This window comes from Candoia aspera, chromosome 2 (genome assembly GCF_035149785.1).
Source record: "Candoia aspera isolate rCanAsp1 chromosome 2, rCanAsp1.hap2, whole genome shotgun sequence".
NCBI lineage: Eukaryota > Metazoa > Chordata > Lepidosauria > Squamata > Boidae > Candoia > Candoia aspera.
This window is the reverse complement of record NC_086154.1, coordinates 113,122,251-113,149,106: the sequence shown is the minus strand read 5'-3', so window position 1 is coordinate 113,149,106 and position 26,856 is coordinate 113,122,251. Positions and strand designations below refer to the sequence as shown.

Sequence of the window (26,856 nt, the reverse complement as noted above, 5' to 3'; positions counted from 1 at the left end):
AAACTGAAGATCACACAGCAGGGGAAATGCATATCACAGCTAAAGCAAACGATACAAATCAAATGGGTCCGCCACTGATAGATCCCATAGCTTGGAGGAAGTTTTTAAGGAGTGTCTAAAGGCTTGCAGGGGCAGGATGGATCCAAATCTTCCTAATTTTGACCTTTGCCTGTTGGGGTATGTAAACACCTATGGCTTATTCCTGTGAGCTCTAATGGCCTTTTTTTTTTCTCTCCCTCCTCAAAAAAGTCTGTCTGACTTTTCTATTATTCAGACTAAATGCATGGAGGGGCAGAGGAACTATAGCTACAGATTTTGTCGCTAACTTCTAAAATCCAATATTGTTGAGAGTTTAAGCCCTCAAGATATCTCTAATTGCATCCACAATGGTTGCATTATGCCAAACAGATTTTGGGGGCACAATCAACATAGGCACTGGGCTATACAGTGGCGACTGTTGCTGGAAAAGCAGCACAAATCTCAGGCTTACCACAGTGATACCTGATTGGAGAGCAGTACATGTGTCATGTAGCTATTTTCCCTTTTATTAGCTGCCTTGGTTGATCCAGTCCAGACTGTCCAGAGGTTTGGCTGGAGAGTGTGCTGAGGACAGTGTGGCCTGCTCCCAGTTCTGCCACTCTTGTGTGACAATTGCTGTGAGCAGAGTAACAGCCAATGCGGTGCAGGAGTGATGGTATCACATTGGGGCTGGGATTTAGGTTCAAATCCCCCCCCCCCTTGGTGAAAGATCCAGCCTTTGGGATTTGTTCCCCCTGCAGGAAGCCTCGGGGTTTTCTGCCCAAAGGCTTTCAGCTCAACTTTGCCAAAGACGCAGAATAGGGCTCTGCCTCAGTGGGAGGGTTTTTAGGATAGTGGGAACCCACCACAAGCTAGGCTGAGCAAGCAAAGATGCAAACTGCCTTCCATCACATGGCGAGACCAATTTGGTCTCTAGAAAAGCAGGGCTTTATTCTCCATTCTGATGAGGGCAAGTACCAGCAGGTTAGCTGCTTGGTTCTTCACCCAGCTGTCTGCAGGTCCTTATCTTTCCTATCTTTCTCAGTATGTGCAAATTAAAGCATGACTTCAGGCCTTATTGTGAATCCATAAGAGATGAATGCTCCCTCACTTGTGTTACATTTTCTTCTCTGCATGAGAGAAACTTGCTCTGCAAAACGTAATCCTGATGGTTAATTATGACTAAGCTTGTCAATCTTTTCCTATATAAAATGGGGGGTGGGGGGTTTATGCAAAGATGAGAGCCTCTGATAAGCTCCAGCCCTGCCTCCTGATCTCCACATGAAACTTGGAGTGCAGCAGATGGGTTAGCCTGCTAACACATGAAAAAGCAGCTACACCTCCACGGGTGCGTATTTGTGAATGAGTAAGAAAGCATGCACCCCTGGGAACCCTTGACCTGCAGCCAAGAGTCATGAGAAGCAAAATCTGTAGGAGGTGTGGAGGAATGGCAAAGAGAACCCTCTCTGCTCCATGAAAGCTGAAATTATAGGCTGGAATGAATGGAGGCTGAGGTGTGTCTGGCAGGTGGCTTAACTGGTCTCAGACATAAAATAAACTCCTAGTAATTAAAATAGTCTCTTATGCCCTTTTGAAAGTACAGTATGTCATTACTCTGATGACAGCTTAAGACTATCATTTGCAAAGTGGCTCTGAAGATTGGACACACTACAGAAACGTTCTGGTAAATACTGAGGAATTAAAAAACATGCATGATTCTTAATGTCGCCCCATACTGTCAAAGCTATGGGGTTTCATCTATCAGTTTATTAGTCACCCCATGTTCACACAATAAGCTTCATTCAGTTAGTGAGGGAGCATTAAGGGAAATTTGTACTAAATGCTGCCATTCAGCTAGGCTGGGGGAAAAGTATTGAGAGAATTAACAGAGGGTTAAATCTCCAGTCAGGCCCTTAAAAAATGGGCTGCTCTAGGAAGTCTGTCAAATTCCATTTTAACCCCCTTAGGGCCACAGGGAGGGTGAAAGAAGCAGAAAGGATTAATAATTTTTTTTTTAAAAGCAGCAGAAAGGATTGAGTAGGTGCATGTGCATGTGTGGAGTTGTGTGCATTGGTAAACCTGCTGACGGGGTAGCCAACCCAAGCCAGGTCCCAACAAATTGAGACAGCCACTTTTCAGGACTGGGGGACATTCATGGTGTGTCCAGCTGGCGAACAGCGAGAAAGTCTGCTCTGAGGAGCAATGGATGTCTCAAAACCCTCTTTGCTAGAAGTTACAAACAGCAAACTTAGTAAATATAGAGGAATGCAACAGGGAAAGGTAATCACATGCTGTAATGTATGGATTAATTTATATAGCCCCCCCTGCTTTCCTACACACAAGCATACCTCTCAAGAATATTACAGCTATGCATTTAAATGATCAACTATGAATTGAAGTAGTTGAAAAAAAATGCCCACCTTTATCACAGTAATTCCTTCTGGATTGGCTCACTCCTTACAGTTGTTTTCCATGTACACCATGCATGGTTTGTAATAGCTGCATATCAGAGGAAATGGTGAATGAAATATGAGATCATAGCCATCTACTAGCTGCAATGATGAAACATGCATTTGATGCCATATTGCAAACTCTGCCCTTTTCTTCTTTCATCCCAACTTTGAATGTCAGTATGGACATCAAACCCTGTGTTGTAAGATATGACACATTTAATCTCTTTCCTCTTGATGCCACCACCCACTGGGTGCCTATATATGAGATATTTTGACTTTTTCATGCCTTTACAAAAGTTTAACCTGACACATTGGCAGGAAAACCAGACAACAGTATAAAAAGATATACATTACTAATGTTAGAAACCCTGACTAAAAGCAATAATGAAAGCCATAATAAATGTTATAGTAGAATAAATTGCATATGAGAACAGAATCTTTCTGAATAACCAAACTAGGTTTACTGTGAACTGCAACTTTCAGTACGGTTTCATTTGCTTTCATAGCATACTCTAATTTTACCCAAACTGGAGCAAAAGTTTGCAGAACTTTATGAAGGAATATGAAAAGCATAAAAGCATCAGATCTGAATTGCATTAATGGTTCTTAAAATAATTATGACAAAGACTTTTTATATACTGTTTTCTCAGATAAGACCAACCAAATGAGAAACAAGTACACTGCAGTTGAGAGAACGAGAGACAGCTTTTTCCTCATGTGAAAATATTTCTGAGGCTGTGTTGAAATTTGGAGGGAAATCACAATATACCTACTGTACTTCAAGTGTTCCCAAGAGGCACAATCGGAGGCCCCCGAGAGCCTTAAGTTTATCCCCCCCCGAGTCCTCCAAATGGTGCCATCCAGTTGTAATTTTGAATGATCAAAGGAGAAAATGTCTAAATTAATGACTGGAGAGTAGTAATATTGTATTCATATTTAATTTGTTTATATAGAAATAAAATATACCTGGTCCTACCTGCTGTATTTTGGAACATTCTCCCAAATGGCCTTCAAGACCAAGGGTTGCTCTTGGCCAAGAAAAGAGTGTGCATTTTGTGGCATGTCATTGCTACTGCAAGATACTTTATGGAGCTGTTAGAAGAAAATCTTTCTGGATCACAATATAGTAACAGTTGAATTTTTTTGACTCTGAATTAGTTCTGGTTCATATAATTAAAGTGCCCAAATACTTAAATGTTACTAATAATATTTATTTGGAGATCCATTTAAATTAGTGGCATTTATTTCTAAGAATCACTATAGTCTGATATGGGTAAACATTGTAAGACAATTTATCCTATTGACCTGCTTAGTATCCAGAGGGGGGATAAAAGTGGAGGGGAGATTCTCACAATGAGAATTACTCTTTCAGCAATATTTGTTCACAAACATATGAACATTCATGGGTTGACTTGCAGACAAACACATACAGAATGCTGAAAACCTTTTCTTCTCTTCAAAGCAAATATCTTTGTATTTCTATCACAGCTATTTTATGATGATGAAATCTATTTCCTTTATGTCTCCTTTGAAAATTTATTAGGAAGCGGCCCCAAACTCTTTCCCAAGTAACTTATTAAGGAATGCGTTTGACTCTTAGCCAATGACCTTTGTGATGCACATAACCAGCTCTAATACACCATACATCTTAGAGGTGAGCAACCTTTTGTCCTGTTAGGGCCACATCTCTTAATGGATATTCAGAGGTATTCAGAGTTGGGCAAGTAAGCCACAGTGGGACCAGAGATAAACTTGGGTGGAAATTCCTGTTTTGTCTTTGGACTAACAGGTTGCAGGGGAAGGACAAATAGCTATCATTACAGGATCTTAAATAGGAACTTGGAAATCAAGCTAAGGGCAGTATGAAGTTAGGTCAGGAGCCATAGATTACCCACCTCTGTGCTAGTTGTAGAAACATTGTCTTTTCACTGTTCAAAATCAGCATGAAACATGTAATGTACAGCTTTCAATTCTGGCGTCATCATTTGACCTGCTGATTTGTAGCTTTCCAGTATTGGCATGGTTGCAGACATGCGATTTTCATTAAGCTATAAGCGTAAAAAGCTAAACCCAATGGTCCGTTGTCAATCATGCCTTTTCCTCCTGAATTTCACTGTCCTTTTACACCTATCCTCCTGCCTGTGCTGCAATGCCAGCTTCCAACAAGCCTCTAATTTTTGTGTTTAAAGTCGGCACATTCCCTGATTGTGTTTTAGTTATAATATCCCAGAAAACTACTCTTATAAAAGATTTATTTGCCAATTTTAAAACCATACATAAAGTTTAAAACAGGCAGGTCATATCTTTAGAGATGTCTCCAATGCAGCATTGTAAGGCCAGTACTTCTGGCTCAGTCTTTGAAGTCTTTCCAACACAGCGTGAAAGTTTTATTTGCATCCTTTTATTTCCGTTACAGGACATTTCCCTGAGAAAAACTTTTTCTTAAGTAAAACTTGTCATTAATCTTAAAACAGGCCTTGTGGTGTCAACAGCTGTGTTCTGGAAGCAGAGGTTTCTTTGGCCCAAGGAGGGAGGGCGGGCAGTCAGAAGATCCAGGAGGACTTTCCAAGCTCTCATGCTATACCATTGATAGCCTCTTTAAGCAACATCGCTTCCTCTACCTCGCCTTGCTGTGTTGTCCGCTTAATATTTTCCATATGGGATTGGCCACTTTTCCACAAAACAGACCTTTCATGTTTGGTTTTAAAAAGCAGACCATGAGCTGAAAAAGCAAAAAGGAAAATACATTTTGGATGGCTAGCAGCAGAAGAATAAGAAACAGAAAACATTCCACTCAGAAGGTTGGTGCATTAAACAGCAAACTAAAATGATCCCAAATACAAATGGCATAATCACTATGAACAGATGGCTAAAATAGGATAGACATGAATTTTAAAAACCTGCTGCAGGAGGAGATTATTTAAAGGGATAGGGAGGCTCAGTAAGAAAACAGTAATTTTATATCTGTGAGAGATAGGATTCTCTATAAAAGTTACAGAAACGTTTATTCATGGTCACTTGCTGATCTGATTCTGTGAAGTTATTCTTACGTGACTTGATTAAAGAATATGGCTTTCACGTTAAAAGAAAGATGGCTTTCAAAATGTATACAGTTAACAATTAAAAAAAACCCTTACAATTTAGCTCCTAAATTAACACACATATCAGATGAAAATAAAACTACAAAAGCAGTTAACCTTTTAAAAAAAGAAGATTGTAATTAGTATTTCAAGAGAGAAAATTATTCTGAAACTAATTTCTACACATACGATCAACAGCTTAACCAACTGCTTAATACATTCTAGGGCCATTCAGGGAGTAAAGGCTATCACTATCATGCTGTAGTTTGGATGCTGTCTTAAATCAATCATTTTTTTTTTTTTGTAAAGATAGAAGCAAATCTGCTCTGTTTTTGTTAAATCAAGCATGTTATTTCCAGGAAATATTTATGATTTGGCTTTTGGGTAAATAGTCAGAATTTGAAATCTAAGCTGTATGTTTATAAGCATAAAATCACTCAACAGACTTTAAAATTCCTTCCTTTAAAAGTGCTCTGTTATTTTGGAAAACTGAGCTTTGGTTATACAGGTACTCACCAGGACAATCTGCTGTCTCTCTGAATGCTCTTTTCTTACAGCATCCTCGACAGAGATTAAATACACACTTGTTACCCTAGGAACAGACACAAGTTAGTTCAATTTTCATATGATAATATTACATTGCCAGTATGTGGGGGTAGTTAAAGTTCTATGTTGTGCCTGAATTAAAGTTTGTTTTATATTTATATCTAAAGACTGAGATGTTCTTTTTTTCCCCCTTAATAGACTGCCATTTCATAAGAAAAAGATAACCCACCCTCCCTTTAATAGGATTTACTGTTAATCCCAGAAAAAATGGCAAGACTTAAAAGAGGGACATCCATACTGTTAGATATCCATCTGTTTAAAGCCTTCCCAGGCTTTGTTGAAACCTTTAAAAACATGTCTGTGTCACAGTTTTATTTAAAGCTCTAGAAAGGCGACAAAGAGGACACATCAATTTTAGAAGGATCTAGGGAAGCCTTATGCACCATTGCAAATCACATCACAATCATTAGCAAATTGACTCTTAACCAACACTTCTCACCCATGTAAGTATTTGGCTAAAATAGGATTCCACTCTCAAGCTATACAGATGTGGGCTAAAAACTATCATATTACCTCTATGGTGCAAACAGTTTACCACACCTACATTGGGAGGAACATCCTGCTGAAAAGTAACCTTAATGCATGAACCATGCTTTTTCCCCTTTTTTCAACAGACTGATGTCAAAAAACACTGCAGGTTATGGATTCTCCTGCTGATCTCAAGCTTCCCCAAGCTGAAAATAGGTAATGTTCCACCAGATGAAAAGAGCTACTGACACGTTCATATTTCAGAAGAAGGGGTAAGGTGGAAGTAAAGTTGATTAGACCCCCTGACCAATAATAATATCTATACAAACCAAAATGTTTAGCCAAGTATGACCACATCACAGCCAGTAATAAACAACATTTTTTTCCCTGAACAAATGATGTCACTGTATTATTTGTCTATAACTGTGTTTGGGAAAACAGAGCAAGATCCTTCTCCAGTAGCTGGCAATGCACAGCAGATGGTTTATGAGTCAACTACCTTGTGGCTATAAATCTATTCATGTAACTTCTACACAGGAAATTTTAAAGAACCCATCATAGGTCTTGATAGCATTACCCTTCTCTTTACAGGTAGTCTTTGCTTAGCAACCACAATTGGGACCGGCAACTCTGTCACTAAGTGCTGCAGTCGCTAAGTAAAATGACACGTGACCATGACAGGCTTACGGCCTTACTTTGGTTAAGTGAAACATCACATGACCATGACTTAAGATTTTACTTCCACCTTCTCTATTAACTCTGCTTGTCGGAAGCCAGTTGCGAAGCACACAAATGGTGATCACATGACTGTGGGACACTGTGATGGTCATAACTGCAACGATCGGTTGCAAAAGCTTTTTTTTTTTTACACCATTGTAACTTCGAACAATTGTTAAACAAGGCAGTCAGTAAGCAAGGACTACCTGAACTGTCCTTTGATAGTGAAGGTTTTTAAAACTGAAAGGAGCAGTGGAAGGTGTTTCCTGTAGATGGCAATACATTTCCAGGTAACTTAGTAAAGTCTGCTTTTCAAAGTGATCTTTCATTGCACTAAGCTGATTTTGTCTAGACTTAGAAGCCAAGCAGGGTCAGGCCTGGTTTGTACTTGCATGGGAATACTCTACTGAACATCAAGGCTGTAGGTTAGACTGGGATATTTTTTTTAAAAAAGCATCCAAGAAGAATGAAATTGCTCCGTGGCTTCCAAGAAAACTACTGTACATGGTGGTGTTCGTGAAACCACAAGGACTCAAGCCTGACTTATGGACAGTGCCTTTTTGACCCACCTTTCTAGGCAAGCATCTTATAGCATCTTAGCCTATAATACATCATAATTAATTCCTTATTAGCATACTGCTTATGACTTTATTTAAAGACTAGAGGATAAAACAGTTCAAATTATTTAGATTTTTAGGATGTGCCTTGGACTGCAATTTTACTGGAGGGAATGTTATTGTAACTATGTTGTAGCAGATCCCTTGGCTCAAAGCACAGATTTTTAAGCATTTATCATTCCACTCAAGGTTTTAACAATTAATGCATTAAAGAAATTAATTCACCTTTGGATTTCCACACTGATCACACTTTGCATATTTAGCTGAAAAAAGGAAAAATGAATTAGTATTTAGGTATTTCAAACATTTTCCCTAGTAAGTGACATAACAATTTCTTTTGATTTTAAAAACAATCCTGAAAAGAAATAGTTCAAAGGAGATTTAAAAAATACCCTGATTTAAATAAAAAGCCTAAGAAGAGATCCTGCCCATGAAAAAAATCCAATGCCTACTGAAGGCAACCCCTTTATAAGGCTAATAGGGTTACAAAACAGCGGGACAGCATTTCTACTTGCACACTGTTTTGCAACATTCAGTTGGCCTAATTAAGATGTTGCCTCAAACAGCTTTTGAAGTTAAATGTTACTCTCTTAGCTAAAAGACCTAACAGAGTTATTCAAGAGAAGAAAATATAGTGAACAAGAACAAATAGAGATTGCATTTGTCAGCTAAACTTGCTGCTGTTATAAAGAGATTTTGAACAATAGTTAAAAACATTCCACAGGGTGTCCACAGACTCCTGGAAAATGCTCAGTGCCCTTACTCTGTTCCAAAACCTACTTCAGGAATCTCAAAATTTGTGATGCAATGACCCCCCTAAAGTAGGCTGACCATATTTCCTTGAGACAAAAACGGGACATTGGGATGGCAAAACGGGATGGGGTTAAACTTATGTAATATTCCGTATTCATGAAAAAGTAAGTCGATAAAAAATGTTTTAAAGAGTTTTTAAGATCCATTTGCTGGTCCTTAAACAGATTATTGTTTATATAAAAAGATTTTTTGTTTTCATTAAAATGAAGTTTTACTACATGAACATATTGAGCTAACAATTATTCTTCAGTGACAGAACTCATACGAAGATTTAGGCAGACATAGAGGGGGACTGTATTTCAGCAGAATGATAAGCAAAAACAGCTTCACTTGCTGCAATTTTATTGCTTTCAGTATCACCATCACGTCTCATAAACAAACGGATGTTTTTAACTGAAGCCAGAGTCTTTTCAGCATCCTTATGTTTCTGGCTATGTAGATGTTGGTTGATGTCACTTCTACCTCCATGAGCAATGGAAAAATGGGGTATTGTTGGCATACCACTTTTGTTCCATCACTGCACAGTTTGTCCAGTTTAATAAACCTGAATTCCTTCTGGAGATCTTCATTAAAACTGCAGGTTCGCCTCTTTGTCTTTGGCATTGCAAGGGTAGACTTCAAGCTATAAAAAAATACGAGTCCAGTTCACACTAGATACAAGACAAGGCTTGAGTCCAGTTCACACTAGATACAAGACAAGGCTTGAGTCCAGTTCACACTAGGTACAAGGCAGGCACTAGGACCGGTACAGAAGCCAGCAGGTTCAGGCACGGAGCTCCAGCCTGGTGGCCCTTGGAGGCAGCAGCAGTGATTGGAGGAGGTGCAGGCAGGGCCACAACTGGGGGGGGGGGGCAAGCGGGGCATGTGCCCCAGGCGCCGCACGGGGGGCACCAAAATGTGCGTGGAATCTATGTTTGTCCTGGGTGACACAGACCCTAGTTGTGGCCCTGGGCGCAGGAAGGCAGGCTTGGGTGGCAGGCTGGTTCAGCAGGGTAGGACTGGAAGTGGCAGTGGGCAGAGAAGGCGCAGGAAGGCAGGCTTGTCTGGGGGATCAGCTATGCAAGGCTGGGAAGGTCTTCCTGGTTCTGGATTTGACTAGAGTCAAGAGGCGAGGTCTGGAAGTTGAGCCTGAAGAATGGCTGTCCCCAACAACCCGTTCCTTTTTTTCCCCGTCCTTTTATTCTTTTTTCTTCACGCCGTTTGGAGATAGCAGCCAATGGGCGTGCTTTCTTTTTGGTGCTCTTCCCAACTGTCAAGCTGAGCTTTGTTGCAACTGTTCTGCTGTTGCTGCAGAGCTCAGCACTTTTTCCGCTGTTGCTGCAAAGCTCAGACTGCATTCTAACAATACGGCTCCAACGTTTTTTAAAAAATGGGACAAAATTGACATTTATATTAAAATGACGCAACGGTCGGGAAATGTTAAAAAAATGGGACTGTCCCATTCAAAACGGTACGTATGATCAGCCTACCCTAAAGTGACAGCATGTATTTTCAAAAAAATTTAATCATTAAAAAAACAGACAAGCATAAAAAAAGAAAGTGAGTGGACAAAGAAATTGTAAAAGTTGTACAGTTGGTACTCAGTATATCATTGATAAAGGGTTAACCATAAAAAGCAGAATTCACTGAGTTATTTTTAACAAAAAGGAACATTATTTTAAAGGTCTCTGAGCTGAATGCCAATATTACCACTATTTTATTATTTAAAGATAAATTACCTAACAGAAAAGAGAAAAAAAGAAAAAAGAAAGTCTACCAAAACATTAAGTATTTTGTTTCTAACTTCCCCTTTGTTATACTCCGATATACAATATTTATAAATATTTAAACTTGTTCATATATTTCTAACTTCAGTTCTTTTAATCAATCCTTTTTCCCCTTAAAAACCATACTGTAAATGTTTAAATTTGCCTTGCTATATAATATATATGGAAGCCATTCTTGCTTGAATATAGTCAAACTTTTATTGTAAATATATGCTGTTAATTTCCCCACTGCTACATATTCTCCAAGATTAGGTTCCCAATCTGATATCGTTGGAAACATCTCTCTTTTCTAAAGTTGCACTAAGTTTATCCTCGGGACTGTCAACACGGATCTTAGTAAATTGTGGTATTTTTTGTTGATATGTCCTGGAATTATGCCTAATTTTAAAAAATGATGGTTTCAATTCAAATTTGGTTTCCAAAATTCCCTGAATAGTACTATGTATTTCTTTCTAGTACTTTTGAATTTTACCACCTATCGTAAAATGCTCCTTCTACATTGTGGTATTTCCAACATGTATTTCTCTATTTCTCTACCTTGGCAATTATTGACAGAGTTGTATACCATCTATTAATCTATAAAATATTTTGTTCCAGTTTTCTCTTACTGTAAACTTGGGGTGAATTTTATTGACTTGTTCCATAGTTCTTCCCATAGTTGTACTGAGATTGTTTCTTTGAAGTTTTGCATCCATTTTATGATACAATTTTTATTTGTTCTGTCCCCGTGTCATACCTAAGTAACAGTTTATATATATGCACTAATAGATGGTCTTGATTCTGTATGAGTATTGCAAATACTGTCATTTTTCTTAGAAGCCCTCCCTCGTTTTTTAGGTCAGTTTTTATTCTTCTGATAACATGCATTTAGTTTTATTCACTCTCCATGAATAAAACTAAAAATTTCATTACATACATACATACATACATAGGTTAAAAATAAAACTATAATAGACCTTTACAACTTTATAAAATAAAGCTGTTTCACGGGAAAGAAACAAACAAAAACCCAGTACCATTTAAAACCACACTTTCAAAGGGAAGGATGAGCTTGCTTATTATTGTGTAATTCCTGAAATCTGGGTTTTATCTGAAGACAGCCACTCTCATTCCTAAAAGTTGGGGTGAGGGGAGGGTATTATCTTGCTTTAAATCAGCTGCTCTTTAATTGCTCTTAAAATGCAGCAGTTTGCAAAACGCTGGCAGCTTTTGACTCTCTCTCCCCCAGCACAGCAACACCATCTTCTTCTCTTCCCACCTGGTGCTGCTAAGAAATCCCTGTCCCTCCGCCTACCCCTGCCATGCTCTTAAAAACAAAAACATCCGGGGGGGATTTGTTTAATTGCACAGTCCCCACATTTTCCAAATGTTTATTTAGTGGTCCATAGTTGCAGAAATTTTGAGAGATGCTGTTCCCTATGCTTGAAAAAAAATATTTTAAAAAATGTAAATGCCCACTGCACCTATTTTTAGTCAATCAGTTGTACCCACAGACTATACTATATACAGCTTCATAGCTTACGTTTTAATGATGGATCAAAACTTTTGTTTGGATTCCTCAATTTCTTCTTTTGTTTGTTCTTTGAGAGAGCATCAGAGCTCCCATCTTCCTCCTCCTCCAGAGCTCGTTTCCCCCGTGTACTTCCTTCCCCACCAGGAGGGGCATTTTTGTTGCATGTTTCCTTGGGCCTGTGAAGGTTGAACATGAAGACATCTAAAATGCAAGGCAACAATTACTTTCCTTGCTAATACCGCCATTTTAGGCTCCTTAAAAATAGCAAAGCAGGGATACCATATGTTCTCCTACCATATTTGTCCCACCGTAGAAAAGACAATCAATACTAGAGGTCATGTGAGAGAAGACCAACCAGATGAACACTGAGGAATATCCATTATAAATGGTTACATGAGCAGAGCTTAAAGAGGAAAATACCCTACCCTTGAGGGAGAGCATACTAATAAGGTTTTTAAAAAAATCCTCTTCAACATCAACTCCTTTAAAAATGTCGTTGCTCACGATGCTTCTCTTTACTGTTCTAGTTAACAAAGAAAGTTGAGAACACCAATTTATGTTTTTCCAAGCAGCTGGGCCTCATAAAGCAATTCTACTAGGTGTGAGTAGAAATACCATTCTCTCTTGCATTAGAGTGAGGTAAGTCTAAATGGAAATGCTCAAATCCTGAAGGAGTAAAATACATGCACACCTTAATACACATAAGGAAGGATAGCTATTCAGAGGAAAAATATCACCTGATGTAATTATCCTTAATCCTCTTGTTACATGGCAGAGCAAAAGAAACTCAAGGTACCATGATAGGTTTCTTAAGCTATCATTCCAGTACCATATTCCTTCATCTTGAGGATTCCTTTGATAAACTGCATATATTGCTCTAATTATATGTCAAATTAACAATGCAATAGAAGGACTCACCCTGGTCTTAGATATGGCTGACAAATCCAGTGGAAGAAAGGTAATCCTCCCTTTGGCTTCTCTTCTTCCTTCAAATGGGCTATTTCTTCCTGCATATAGGAGCAGAAGCAATGATACATTCAACTTTTCCGGCAAAGAACCACCCCAGACTGATAGAGTAAAAATGAAAATAAAAACAATGCACGAAAAAAGCATCAATACATAAGAATTCACTAAGCAATTCTGTGAAACTAGAAAATGTAGTTTGAAAATAGTATGGCTGTGTGTTGCTTTGGATTTGATTCCAAAACTGTTCATTTCTCTGCAGCTCTTTGAAGCAGCCATGTCTTCAAAGCCCAGGATTGTGTCTGCTTTGGAAGATGAAGAAAATTCAACTGTCTTAAAGAAAATTAACACTAGGCAGGTGATACTGAAGGCCAGTGTGGTAATTTAGATCAAACATTCTTAACTTTCTTGGGTCCAAGGCCAATGTGGAATTTTGAGAAATAGCAGCAGTGCTGGAATAGATGCAGCCAATCATAAAACAACCCTAATCATAGAAGGCAAGCCAGCCATTTAGCAGAAGCTGTCCCCACTGTCCTCACTCTACCTCTTTTTCCTACCATGATTAACCTTACTCACATCCCATTTCTCTAAGAATCAACTCCCAGCTCTTAGATGCTTTCTCACATATCCCCTTACCCCATAATCTTCCCCCTACTCACACAAACACCCAAGAACAAATCTATTCCAACTCCCCCTGGCTCTTCCCTGACCTCCCCATCCTTTCTGCAGGCCCCCTCAGCCCTATCAACAATAGCAGTGGTAGAGCCCTCTTTCCTTTCTGGGCTCCCTTTTGTGGTTTTGGTAAGCCTCCAAGCAGACAGCCAGCATAACCCACCTACTTGCCGTTTTCATTTTTTAAGAAAGCCAGTGGGCCCAGCTGGAGCCCAGAAGCAACAGGAAGAAATAAAGAAAGTGAGTGGTTACAGTCTGCTGCAATTATTGCACACTTCCAGTAATAGGAAGTTGTTAGGGGATAGTGGACACTGCGTACATCACATCGGGAAAGATGAGAGAAGGCAATCAACTCATCTTGTTTGATAAATGTGAGGTTTCACCAGGCTTTTTCCCCAGAAAGAAAGCTCAGGGCTACCGCAAAACATAGAGCTTCAGCTGGTACCTGACAATGCAACTTCAGCTCCCTGTTGACAGCCACTAGTCCCTCCAGTGTCTTCACTTTTGCTAATTCATCACGCAGCTGCTGGTGAACCTGCAGCCTGAGGGAAACCAACACATGGGGTGAAGAAGAGATGTGCAGTCTAATCCTAGCAAGTGAGATGTACAGCTTTGGTTCTCCCCCATGCTACCTCTCCTTACACCAACGTTGGTGGAAAACTGCTGTGGGGTATCACATAAAATACTACAAACAGCAGAATTACTCACGTGTGATGCCAAAGCTTGAAGAGATGAGCTCTGACATAGGACAATGGGCAAGGATATTGCTGTACTATTTCTAGGTATTCCTCAGCCATCTCCCAGATGACAGGATTTCTTCCTTCAAATAGAGCAGGATTATGAAGATTGCCCTCTAAAAGAAAAAAGTCAGAAAAAAAGTCAGCAGTCTGGCCTTAACTGATGAAGCATGGAGGATTCCAAATGGGCGTTAGCCTCACAGTGCTAACAGGCTGCTGGCTGCTGGGAGTTAGAGCAAGTTAAGCACTTCTCTAAGCACTTCTTAAGCAAGTTCTCCTCCAAATATTCCATATTCTCAGTGCCTCTGCAATCACCCAGATTTACAACCAGTCCTTGAACTTGTGGCTGTTGCAGCACCCCTGCGGTAATTTGATCATGATTCAAGCACTTGACAACTGCGGTGCATTTACAATGGTCATATGTCCCCTGGTCATGAGATCGCCATTTGCGACCGTCACAGCTGGCTTCTGACAAGCAAAGTCCACGGGGAAGCCAGCAGGAAGTCGCAAGTCACAGTCAAGTAATGTTGCGCTTAATGACCGCAGATGATTTGCTTCATGACCACAGCTGGAACTGTGTCATAAGCTGGGCACAGTCACGTAAGGTTTTACTTAATGACAGCATTGCTTAGCGATGGAGTTGCCAGTCCCAATTGCTGTTGGTAAGTGAGGACTATCTGTATGTAGCTCAGTCATTCATATTTCTCAACAGGAACATGAAGCTTTTTAAAATCTATTTCTGGCCATTTCAGAAGACTTGAGAATATTATTTTAATCTATTATTTTACCTCCACTGTGAAATTAGTGAAGCCTTATTTATCTGATGTTCCCATGCAGCTTCACAGTTGAACAGTGACCTGACTAGCCTCAATCCCTCGACCACCTTGACTTTTCAAAATCAAGATTTTGATCACTTCCATTATTTTCCATTCTTTTTAATAGAGAGGAGCATACAAAATGTTTCATTTTAAAATGCTTTCAAGCATGAAGTTTTGCAAAATGGGCTGTTTCACACATTGTGGAAGCATTTCAAGCTCAAAACACTTATTCCTATACCTCATGACTGCTTGAAATAGGCCATTTTGTATATAAAGCAGGACATTTTGCAAAATTTTGTGATCAAAACATTTTGAGACAAACCATTTTCACACTCCTGGACAATCACCAATATTTCAGGGAAAACAGGTCTCTTCCAGAATCCAGGTGCAAGCTAAGAGGCTTTAACATGTATATACAAATGTGTTTCATACATTTGTTTCTCCACCTAAAACAATAGATTTCATATGCAAACTCAAATTTCTAATTAAATAAACTATTCATGTTATGTAACATAAGCGTGTTATAATAGTCAGACAGCCCAATCTTGTATGGCAGGTTTTTTCAAACCATTTCGTAGAGCCCAGGGCTCCCCAAGAACTTCATACAGTTCCATGAGAGACTAAGGGGTCGAGGGAAACAAAGATCACTTGAATGCAGCCAATCAGAGGGTCCAGGACTTTTTGCTTAAACTAACAGGTTCCTTGGCCTGAAAACCTTTGAAAAGCCCTGTTGTACAGCATTAATGGCTTCCTCTGCTTTTTAAACTAAGGCACTATGCATTCCAAAGGCTGTATCTGTAAAATCTTCACACCATGAGTGATACCCGTGTCTCCCTTAGAGTCATCTTATCAGTAGCAAAGAAATTATTTCCCTCTCAAGGTCCCCTATTAATGTAAAAGCATTCTTTGATCAACATTCCATGTAATACGTACGCATCCTTGGAGCTCTTGTTCCTGGCTCATCTGGATGCGAGAGACCAGTGTCTCCCTATAACCTGCTAGCTTTCGAAAATAATCATTTGAATCCTCTTCAGTTGTTGGTGTCTATTGCATGAATTATCCACCACAGTAACTACCCTTTCTTTCAATGATCAGCCTTAATGTTTGGATGGGTCACCAAGTCTGTCGGGTAGACTGGGAAGTAAAAAGAAAATGACGACGACAACCAGAAATAGCAAGGACAAACCCTTCAGATTGTTGCAAGAATATTACATCACCATGTCCCAAAAGTCACCAGGAGTCTTGACAGAGACTTTATGTTTATCATACTAAGCACCGCCGATCTCTGCTCGGAAAATTTAAAGCACTGCTTTGAAGGGTACTGAAAGCAACAGCAGCAGCAGATGACTACTACTATGAGCGAGAGTACTTGGGTATCACTTAACTTGGACAGAGACATTGAACAGTTTCTTTTCCTTTCCTACCTGCGCTCATAACGCCCTGAACTCCCGTCTTCTGGATACACCGTTCCACATCTTTGAGGTATTGAATGTTTCCATTTGCAAAAACAGGGATGTTTACAGCCTTTCTATGACAGCAAATGGAAAAGGAAAGGCAATGCATAAATAACAGAACTTAAAAAATTCTAAGAGCCTCAGACGCAATGTTTTCCCTAAATTGAATGCTTTCAGTGCCCAGAAAAAAACATCATGACTTGCACTGAACTGAGGAGCAGAAGTAGGGACCTTGTTTTATCTCTCCCTTCTAAGTCCCACCGACAGTTATGTGAGCTCAGAGAACCAAAGGGCAGAACCCCCCTGGCCTTCATCATTGGTCAAGATGCCACAGTCCAAATACAGATAGCCAAAAATAAATAATAACAAGGGAAAATCGACCCAGTATGAATGGCTTAAATGCCAGTTTATGGTTCACAATGTCATGCTGGCTGTGAGAAACTAATCCCCTGCCTTTCCCAGCCCCTCAATCCCCTTTATTTATTTATCAAATTTTATCCCCTTCTCTGATGAGGCTTGACTTTTGCAAAAAGTAAAGGCAGAGTCCATTTCTTTGTTTTTAATTCATGTGGGCCCATTTGGGAGGCAATAATTATCTAAAAGGTGAGATACAGACACAGCCAGTGAATTGACCAATCTGCATTCAGCAGCACAGGGCCCCTTCCCCGGCTACCTATGGGGGTTTACCTCACAGCCTGTATGTGCTCCCAGGAAGCCACTCCAACAAGAGGTCCCTTCTGTTCTTTAGTGCGACCATGGACAGTTAGAAGCTACAACAAAATTGTATTTGTCTTTCAGTGTGAATGGGACAAACAATCTTAGAAAATATCTCATTTCTCTCTAATGCTAGCTGGGTCTTTTTACAAATAGTCAGAATTCCAAATTCCATTTCTAATTTTTTTAGGAGATGACATTCCAGGTAGTCCTCGCTTAACGAACACAACTGGGACTGGCAACTCCGTTGTTAAGCAACGTGGTTAAGTGAGACATCACGTGACTGCAATGGACTTACCACCTCACTTCCACCACGGTCATTAAGCGAATCACCCACAGTCATGAAGCGAGACATGATGTGACTGTGACTTGTGATTTCACTGCTGGCATTGACTCTGCTTGTCAGAAACTGGCTGTGAAGTGCACAAATGGCAATCACATGACTGCGGGATGCCATGGCAGTCGTAAACGCCTGTCAGTTGTGAAGGGCCTGAAACGCAATCCCGTGACTGCAAGGATGCTAGATGGTACTAGGATCGGTCATCAAATTACTTTTTCAGTGTTGTCATTATTTTGAATTGTCGCTTAACAGGGTAGTTGTTAAGTGAGGACTACCTGTATCATGTTTTTTCTCAAGTACTAAATAAGCACCTTGGAATACCCATATCTGTTTTATCTAAGAATATTAACAACTGATACTGACATCTAAGCATTTTAAACATCTTGACTTGTGTGCTAATATACTGCAAATACCTCCTAGTTAGTGGGATGTGACCAATAGTATGTTAGCTATATTAGAGATCCTAGCTTGCGCAAAACTTGTGTGTGTTTGAGCTAAAACTGAGCTTTAATTGCACTTGTTGTCCTACATGCCAAAATTGATCAGTACTGATCTCACTATTAACAGAGAATGCTGCATATGGTACAGGTATGACCAAGGCTAGTAACTGAATCTACACCTTCCCTACCTTACTAAAAACATTATGTGTTAGCCTTGACTGACCACAGCCATCATGGTTAGAAGTCAACATCAGTAGGTTCATCTGGCGACAATTATGGTATATGGAAGATTTGACTTTGAATGTGAATGATTAAAGAAAATGAAGAAATAAAATATAGATGAGAGAGAGAGAGAACTATTGTGTGCCTATGAAACTAAAAAGGGTGGGATGCTATAAAGATGAACCAAGGTAATCTGATCATGTGGAATTGAGCTAATTACTACATGGAGGGAAGTGAAGACATATATTTAATTTTGAATGAGTGGCAAAAATGTCATAGAGCATCATTTGATGTCATCTAGGTTGCTGTGGGTGCATATGAAATAAATCCATAGGCTGGTGACAATCCCGTATTATGTTTCAGTGAATGACAGTAAAGGAAGAAACAAAGATGAGTTTTGGGAAGACGGTGCTACATTCTGAACGAATGCAATCCAGGGAAAAAGGTATTTTCCAGATGATATGAATGGATAAGTAGGGATGAGATGACTGATTACAGAAAAAGAGACTAGGTCATTCAGAGCCCCAAGAACAAGTAATAATGGGCTCTATCTGCTTAGAAAAATGTTTGTTTTGGATATGTGGTTTAAGCACTACTATACCGTCTATGCTATACATATACATGGCAAAGGAATGACTATAATTGTAAAAGAATAAGTGGATTGTTTATAGTAAAAGGGTGAGAGAAATAAGTAAGTAAGTAAGTAAGTAAGTAAGTACTGAGAGGTTCTGAATGTGGGACAGACTATTTTTGGCAGGATCAAGGATAGATCTTGGAGAAAAACTAATGTGAAAGAAACAACCAGAATGACTGCTGGAGGAGAAAATGGAAGTCCCATATAAAAAAGCATTAGAAGAGAGATTCAACAGAGTGAACGAGAAGTAGATGTAAGACAAAAGGCTGTGGAAGCTGCTTGTACAGACTGAAAAGAATTATGTTACGGAACGCCACAGAAGAGGGCGGAATTATGTTAAAGGGAAACACAAAAAAATTAGTGGAACAATTAAGTGAAAAAGGCTGCAGACAAGAACGTAAGAGAATGACTGCTGCAGTCATGAGGATGAGAGAAATCTGTTGTAAAAGATTAAAAGAAGCAGAGAAAATGCACAGAGATTTTTGATGAAAATGAAACCATGTTTTGGAAGTAGATAAAAATGGGCTACACAAGGACCTACCAGTGCAGTCAATGGAAGTGAAAATAAAAGTGGTGAACTGATCTCAGAAGGAACTAAAGTGAGAGAATGCTGGAAGGAGCATGTCAGAGATATGTATGTATAGGAATGGTGGTGGAATTGAAACAATTGCTGCAAACGTGACAAATAATGCTGTATTGTTGGCTGTGAATCCAAATGAGTGGCCAGCATGAAAGACTAGGCTGATGTGGTTTGATCATATGGAGAGAATGAAGATCAAATAGCAAAACTAATACATGAAGAGTGAACAAACTGAGAGGAAAACTGAAAAGTAGTAATTGGATGGATTTTATGTCATTCTCAAAAAGAGAGAAGTTTAACGAACGAAAGGCAATGTATGAAGTGGTGCACAGATGTGGTGAAAGCAGGGGGTTTGCAAGGATAAAGTGGTGTGGAGAAGTAGAGTGAACAGGATTAGTGTAAATTAGTTTTAGCTATGTTTTCTCATGTTTGCCTTATCTCTTTCTTGGTTTACCTTTTCCTTCCTTTTCTGAACTTTGCATAACATTGCTTAAGCTGAAAGGGAATAGCATCATAGATACGTACATATACATATAATTAACAGACTATAATGGATTCCTTACCTGACAACCAGCCTTCTCCAGCAATTGAGCATATTTCACTGTTTTACTAATTTCTGGGAAAACACGGATTTTGCATGTAACAGGTACAGAGAGCTTTTCGTTAGCCAATACAACTGGAAAACAAGAGAAAGAAACTGGTTGAAACTGGAAGTTATATTACTCGGAGAACAAGTAACCGCAATCCCATTTTCTGGCACACTGCTTGCATTTACTACACAGCATACATTGCTGCATGTATACATTACTGCAGGAATAAATAAAATAAATAACAGAGCAATAAATTTAGCAGAGGAGAGAGATGAACAGTTTTTAGTCATTCCACCTTCTCCGTGCATAATTAACTTATCCGATAGCTTTTTACCCTGCCTTTCCTCTGGGTCTAGCTGACATATAGTACTCCCTCTTCCACACAACAGCAACCTCATGAGGCTAGGCTAAAAGAGGGTGACAGCCCCAAAGTCACTCGGTGAAATTCCAGTGAAACTGGGCCTGTTGTCTTAGTCTATCACTGTAACCACTAGGCCATACCGTCTATGTGTGCTTTCATCTTACCTCCTGTTTGCAAAAGGATTTTGTGGGTGAAAGAACTGTCTACAGGGGATGGATAAGGCTGCGCCAGTGACCCCAAAGTAATGGGCAGGCTTCAAAAACATAAGCCAAAAGCCTACCTTATTTGCTATTGCACCCTTTCAACCTGGTGGCTCCTCCATCCAGTGTTGGGCAATTAGGAATCAGCTGCTATTTCTGTTTTATTTTATCATGTGACCTGTAGGTTTCTTCTAGCCTTAACTAATGAGAGAGCACATCCACAACTTTGTATACAGCAGTTGTTTGGAGATGCGGTCCAGTTAGCTGTTGCTGGAATTATCTTGCATCCAGCAAACCCCACAGAATTATTTTTGGCTGCACTGTCAAGACAGAGAGACTAGTGAGTATAGTTACCAATAATCCTTGTTTATAGCTTGCTGGGTCAAGCAAACAGGCTGAGTCCAGTGTTATGAATGATAAATCTTTATAGAGGAGCCCCAAAGACAAATCAAATATAATGCATTTTGATTCTCCTCTTTTCCCATCCCATCCATTACTCAAGAACCTTAAGGACTTACTCATTCTTTGGAGGAGGTCCCACTCCTCTTGCAGGAATGCCCCATAGTGACCTAAAAGAAAATCCAGCCAATTATGGCCTGACAAGGACCGGCCCAATGCTTGCCACACAAAATAGCCACAGTGGTGGACAGTCCCCCCCCACCCCCAGGCTCAAGAATAAGAAAAGATAGGGAATGTGCTGGAGAAATAACAAGGAGATTAATCCTAGGGAGCAAGGAAGTGACAGAGCAGACCAGCAAAAAATGACCGTGCCTGGCAAGCATGGAGGATGAAGATGATACCATATAAGATGGCTTTTCCAAGGGAGGTCCCAATGGCAAGCGTTTGTTCATGTAGTCAGGGGGAGTCAGGCTAGATTTGCTGGCACTTGACCAACTCATTCTTTTCAAGGGAGGTTGGCCTGTGTGATTGTACACAGAATTGTGGCCTCAATTATTTTAGATTCTGATTTATGCATACCTCTTTTTGCAATCATCTGAGGACATCCCAAATTCAGGTCAATTGCATCACAGTAGTCTTGAGCTAACAAGGCAGCCTCGACAAACACTTCTGGGTCATTGGCACAGAACTGTGAAAGAGTTATATAAGCCAAATAGTAAGTTAGCATTTATTTTAACATCAAAATAACAGAACAATTGCACACATTTATAAAACAACAGGTCATTATGCTATTAAACACCTTCTAAATTATGTTACAATGTGTAACAAAACACTGCATATACCTGTCCCCTGAATCTTAGTGTTATTGTTGTTGTGACTCACCTGACAAGTTCTGATTATAACTTTCCAATTAAAATCTCCTATCTTGAAACACATGCTTTCTTAGTCTGCAACTGTGCATTTCAGCCCTTCTCAGACACATCCAAATGGACTAAGCACATCCAAACAGCAGAATTATGTGTATCTTGGAAAATTGCTGGTCCCAAGGCAAGTCGGTCATGTTTCATTTTTGTCTATTATGATGCCAGTGTGACAATATATTTAAGACTTCTCCTTTTTAAAAAATGCTAAAATGGCATAGGTATTTTTGTAACTACAGACCTCCCCTAAAATCTGATATAACCCACCATAATATAAGGAGGGAGGGAGGGAGGAAATGGATGTAGCGGTTGGGAACAGATTTAAATGTAATTGTGAAGTAGCTAGCTTTAGTTTATGTTAAAATAATCCAATATAATAGAACAAATTATGCATTTTGCTGAAAGGAATACTAATTTCCAAAATAATTTAACTTAAATTAGGACAATCATCTTAGATTCTCGGGTATACAGTACTTTTTTAGAGTTGAATCAGAAGTGCTGCATACCACAAACAGATAACTCAGTGTCTCTAAAATGCTTGGGAGGATACAGCTAAGAATGTACTCAGTTGTTTAGGTCAAATTATTATTCCTGGGGGTAGTTGGCCCCATGAGGGTACCAAGGTTAAGATCTTCCCATCTGGAATATTTTATATTCTATTTTATATTGTATATTTTGCATTTGTATTTGCATTTTTAGGTATTTATATTGAGCTGTTTTAGTGATTTGCTATTTTCATTATTTGTAAGCCACCCAGAGTTGTCGTATGCGAGATGGGCGGCAAAGAAATTTAATAAATACATATTTAAAAATGCTCACAAAAATAATTGTTGTGCTCTTTTCTAACACAATGAAAATACTACTTACACTTTGGCTTTCCCAAGGAAAGTTGATAAAGGCTCCAATGCAATAAAAAATGAACAAGTAAATAATAGAACACTGTACCAGTCTGGGGTATGAATAGTACGGATAATACTACTGCTCCAGTCTGGAGAGAAAAAGTTAGCATGAAGATCTTAGAAACAGAGGTAGTCCTTGAGTTACAATGGTAACCGGGACTGGAATTTCCATTGCTAAGTGATGCGGTCGTAAAGCGAGATGACTGCAACACTTAGCGATGGCAATCCCAGCAGTCCCTGTTGCTGTTGTTCACCAAATCCCACTGGTTCTTAGGTGAGGACCCACCCCAATCCAAGCAATTCCTGCCTTGGTCCCTCCCAGCCCCGAGCCTTTATAACTCCCCTCACCCACCTATCTCCCTCTATCTCTGCCCTTTTGGCCACCCTGCACAGCAGCACTCATTGGCAGCAACCCCAGCACTGCTGCTGAGGAATGCCACTTCAAGCCCCGCACCACAGCCAGCCACCCGTGCCACCGTGCAAAGCCCCAGTTGCCCCCACCACCCTGTGCTTCGCAGGTTCTGCTACGCTCAGCTGACCATTGCTGTCTTCCTCCCACTGCTGACAAGGTGCACCCGGCCTGGCCCTATGCGAGGCAGCTGCTGGCTGTGCCAGGCCTTCTTCCTGAGGCCACTCGCACTGTTTTCCAAATAGCATGTGCCGTTCTCCAAATAGTGCACACTATTCTCCAAATAGTGTGCGCCGTTCTCACAATGCTTCAAAAAGCCTTCGGAAAGCTTCTGAGGCCTTCCAAAGCACTGTGAGAACAGCAAGCACTATTTGGAGAATGGTGTGAGCGGCCTTGTGCAGGACGGCCAAAAGGGCAGAGATGGGTGGGAAATAGGTGGGTGGGGGGAGTTGAAGCTCCCCTGAGCTTCTAAGTGCAGGTGGCTGACAAGTGCCCAATTTTGATCACGTGACCACAGGGGTACTGCGACGGCCATAACTTGGGGACTGGGCATAAGTACCATTAGTTCAGCGCCACCGTAACTTTGAACAGTCACTGAATAAGTGGTTGCTAAGTGAGGACTACCTGTAATCATACACATATTTAAAAACATTTTTATCATTTCTAGCTTTCATGGAGTGTTTCAGCTGGAGAAGCCTGATCAATCAGCCTATTTGACTCAGTAGACATATGAGTGACTCAAAAATAATACTTCAGACACACTTTGTGACATAAAGTGCACCACTTAAAAAATTGTGGCTATTTAAAGAGGTAATAAATGTATTGTTGACACATGAAAGATTTTGCTACAATAAATGTGCTAGTCTTTGGGGCAGGGTGAAACTCCTTGTGGGTAAATCTGGCTATCACAGCTACCTGCAATAAATTACACCACCATGCATTATGCTAAAATATCATGTTTTCCACACATAATACAGTTATTATATTTTCTCATAAATGGCATATAACTGTAGCTCAACCACACCTAATAAGTTGCACTCCAGATGTGTTGGCTTATTGTTTAGCACATTTATAGTTAACCTTTCCTCCAGGAGCTTGATTCAGCATGCACAGCACTACCTTTCTTTTTCCCACAACTACCACCATGTGGGATAAGTTGACTGGGAAAGTGTGATTGGTCACCTCAGCATGAGTGGCAGAGGAGGGACTTGAACCTGACTCTTCCTGGTCCTAGTCCAACATCTTAACACTTATACCACACTGGCTGGATTACAGTTCCCCTCACCACAGTAGGCAAGGGAAACGTCTGATTATGGGAAGTAGTCCAGCACATCTGGAGTTGATGTACTGGTTATTTTAAAATTACTTCTTCTGAAATAATTACTTTTACACAATGCAGAAAAAGTATCCCACAACAGAGTATGAAAGCCCACTGAGAAATCATCTGGTTAGTATTACCTGTACAATCAACGGTCTATCTTCAGGGCACACTTCACAATACAAGTTTTCCTTACGATAATTGGCATCTCTGACAAAGACCTGAGCATGCAGCATGGGGGTATAACATAGATGTGCTCCATGACGGCGGCTTAACAATCTCCAAGCCAATTCACTTTGATCCACCATGGGAGCAACCACAAAACGGGCCCCTCTCAGTGTGTTTTTCCAAAATTCAAAGCCCTTGGGTTTGGGCATCATCCTTTCACTGGAAAGAAATAGGAATAGTAAATGCTAATATCCTTTTATTCATCCTATAAAGTAATTATAATAAACATTAACTGTATTCAACACACTGATATTAATCAGTTATATCATATGGTACCAATAATTCTTGCAATCTACCATTTGTGGTCTTAACATCTCCTATATACAGTAGTCAAATGCACAAAACAGGGCATTCAAAAGAAAGAAAAAAAGATCCACAGACTTCTGCTGTGTACTTAAAACTATATATTTAAGATAATGTAAGACTACATAGTAAGTATATTATCTAAATTATATATATTTAACATTTGTTAACAAAACTGCTAAAGAGCAAGGATTCCATAGTTTAGAATACATTTCCTACAACCTTTATGTAATGATTGCCTATTCAAAATCACCATCAGACTCACACAGGGCTTTCATGGATATCTGATTTAATAATGAATAGTATGCAGGATCACAAGCAAAGCTGAGAATAGTAAAAGCGCGGGATGCCTCCCAATAAATCCCCAAGCAACTCCCAATCCCTCCCCACAAAGTCAGTACAATTCCATGCCCCAGGTGCCCCTAACGGTTCCTGCCGGTCTGCGGGAAACGTCCTTGACAAGGCGAGATAACGCAAACATGCATTCCTCATTCTTCACTCCTCGCATCACAGCCTGGTACAAGGCCAAGGAGCAGCCCCCTCCTGTACAGCAACTCATGTCAGCCCCATGGCATGGGAACCCATTATGATGTTTTTCAGGAACATTGGAACAGTAACCATGACACTTTATATTTTATGGTTACCATTGTATGATTTTGTAAGCCTTGCTTTTTAATGCTATACTTACTTGCCAATCTAAATTGCCCTATTAGAGGTTATTAATTTTATCCTGAGAATTAAGGCCAAATTAAAACAGTGCTGAGTAGAAAAGTAGCACTTTGAAATGCTTCTATCTTCTTGTCCATGGATGGTTCACATCTGCAAGAAACCAGATCTGCCAGATCAAAGCTTAAATATGAGTGACAAGTGTGTTATGAAACACTATCAGCGATAGTGTGTGTGTGTATGAAATTCACACATTTTCTAATTATTGTTCCCCCATCCCTATTTAGGGAAATGAATAGAGAAAGCCCTGTTATTTGATAAAAGCAAAGCTGGCACATCATTTTTATAAGGCTAGGGAGCCAATCCAATCTGATCAGATTACTTTCTGATGATGGCCAAGAAACAGTCAATAGGACTGAACGGTGAAAGTCAACCAGACTAGATCGGAATGACTTCCTATAATTATCCATAGAGAGGAAAGAGCGAGGGCTCTGTGTAGGTGCCTTGCCGTCCACATACGGCAAAGGGAGTACATCCTGGCTTCCATCTAGATTCGCCTTCTTAAAAAGCAGCGGCGGCAGAAAGGCGGCGCTACGTTACAGCGGGACACTACTCACGATCCTGCCCCTTGACCAAAGCAGCCCAAGCCCCGCGCTCACCCCCCAGTCCCGGCTGTTCAAGGAGGGCAGCCCTATAGAAACCAGGCCAGGAGCCGAGCCCGCCTCCCTTCTCCAGCGCCCCAGACCCCACGCCCACGGTCCTTCTGCCAGAGCCCCGACTGCACCTGAACCTGACGCCGAGGCTCAGCCCAGGCAGGGCGATTAAGCCCCCAGACAGCGCACCAGTCATTTCACTCCGGCCCGCATGGGAGGGCGTAACCTCGAACCGGCCCCCTCGGAAACGACGGCGCGAAAGAAAGGGGCCGGACGGCTTCCTCT

The 26,856-nt window shown here is 40.2% G+C and overlaps 1 protein-coding gene across 1 annotated transcript; it reads right to left on the bottom strand.

Annotated features, from left to right (window-relative positions):
• Window positions 1–4,706: 4,706 nt before the first annotated feature.
• DUS1L (dihydrouridine synthase 1 like) lies at window positions 4,707–26,856 on the bottom strand. Its single transcript, XM_063293264.1, has 14 exons — window positions 26,703–26,856; window positions 24,862–25,108; window positions 21,755–21,863; window positions 21,295–21,345; window positions 20,189–20,301; window positions 17,383–17,465; window positions 16,666–16,769; window positions 14,395–14,539; window positions 14,132–14,228; window positions 12,970–13,058; window positions 12,061–12,227; window positions 8,185–8,222; window positions 6,068–6,143; window positions 4,707–5,193 (listed from the first exon to the last, which is right to left on the bottom strand). Exons 1-14 carry the CDS (start codon window positions 26,765–26,767, stop codon window positions 5,045–5,047), a joined length of 1,533 nt encoding a protein of 510 aa, XP_063149334.1. The 5' UTR covers window positions 26,768–26,856; the 3' UTR covers window positions 4,707–5,044.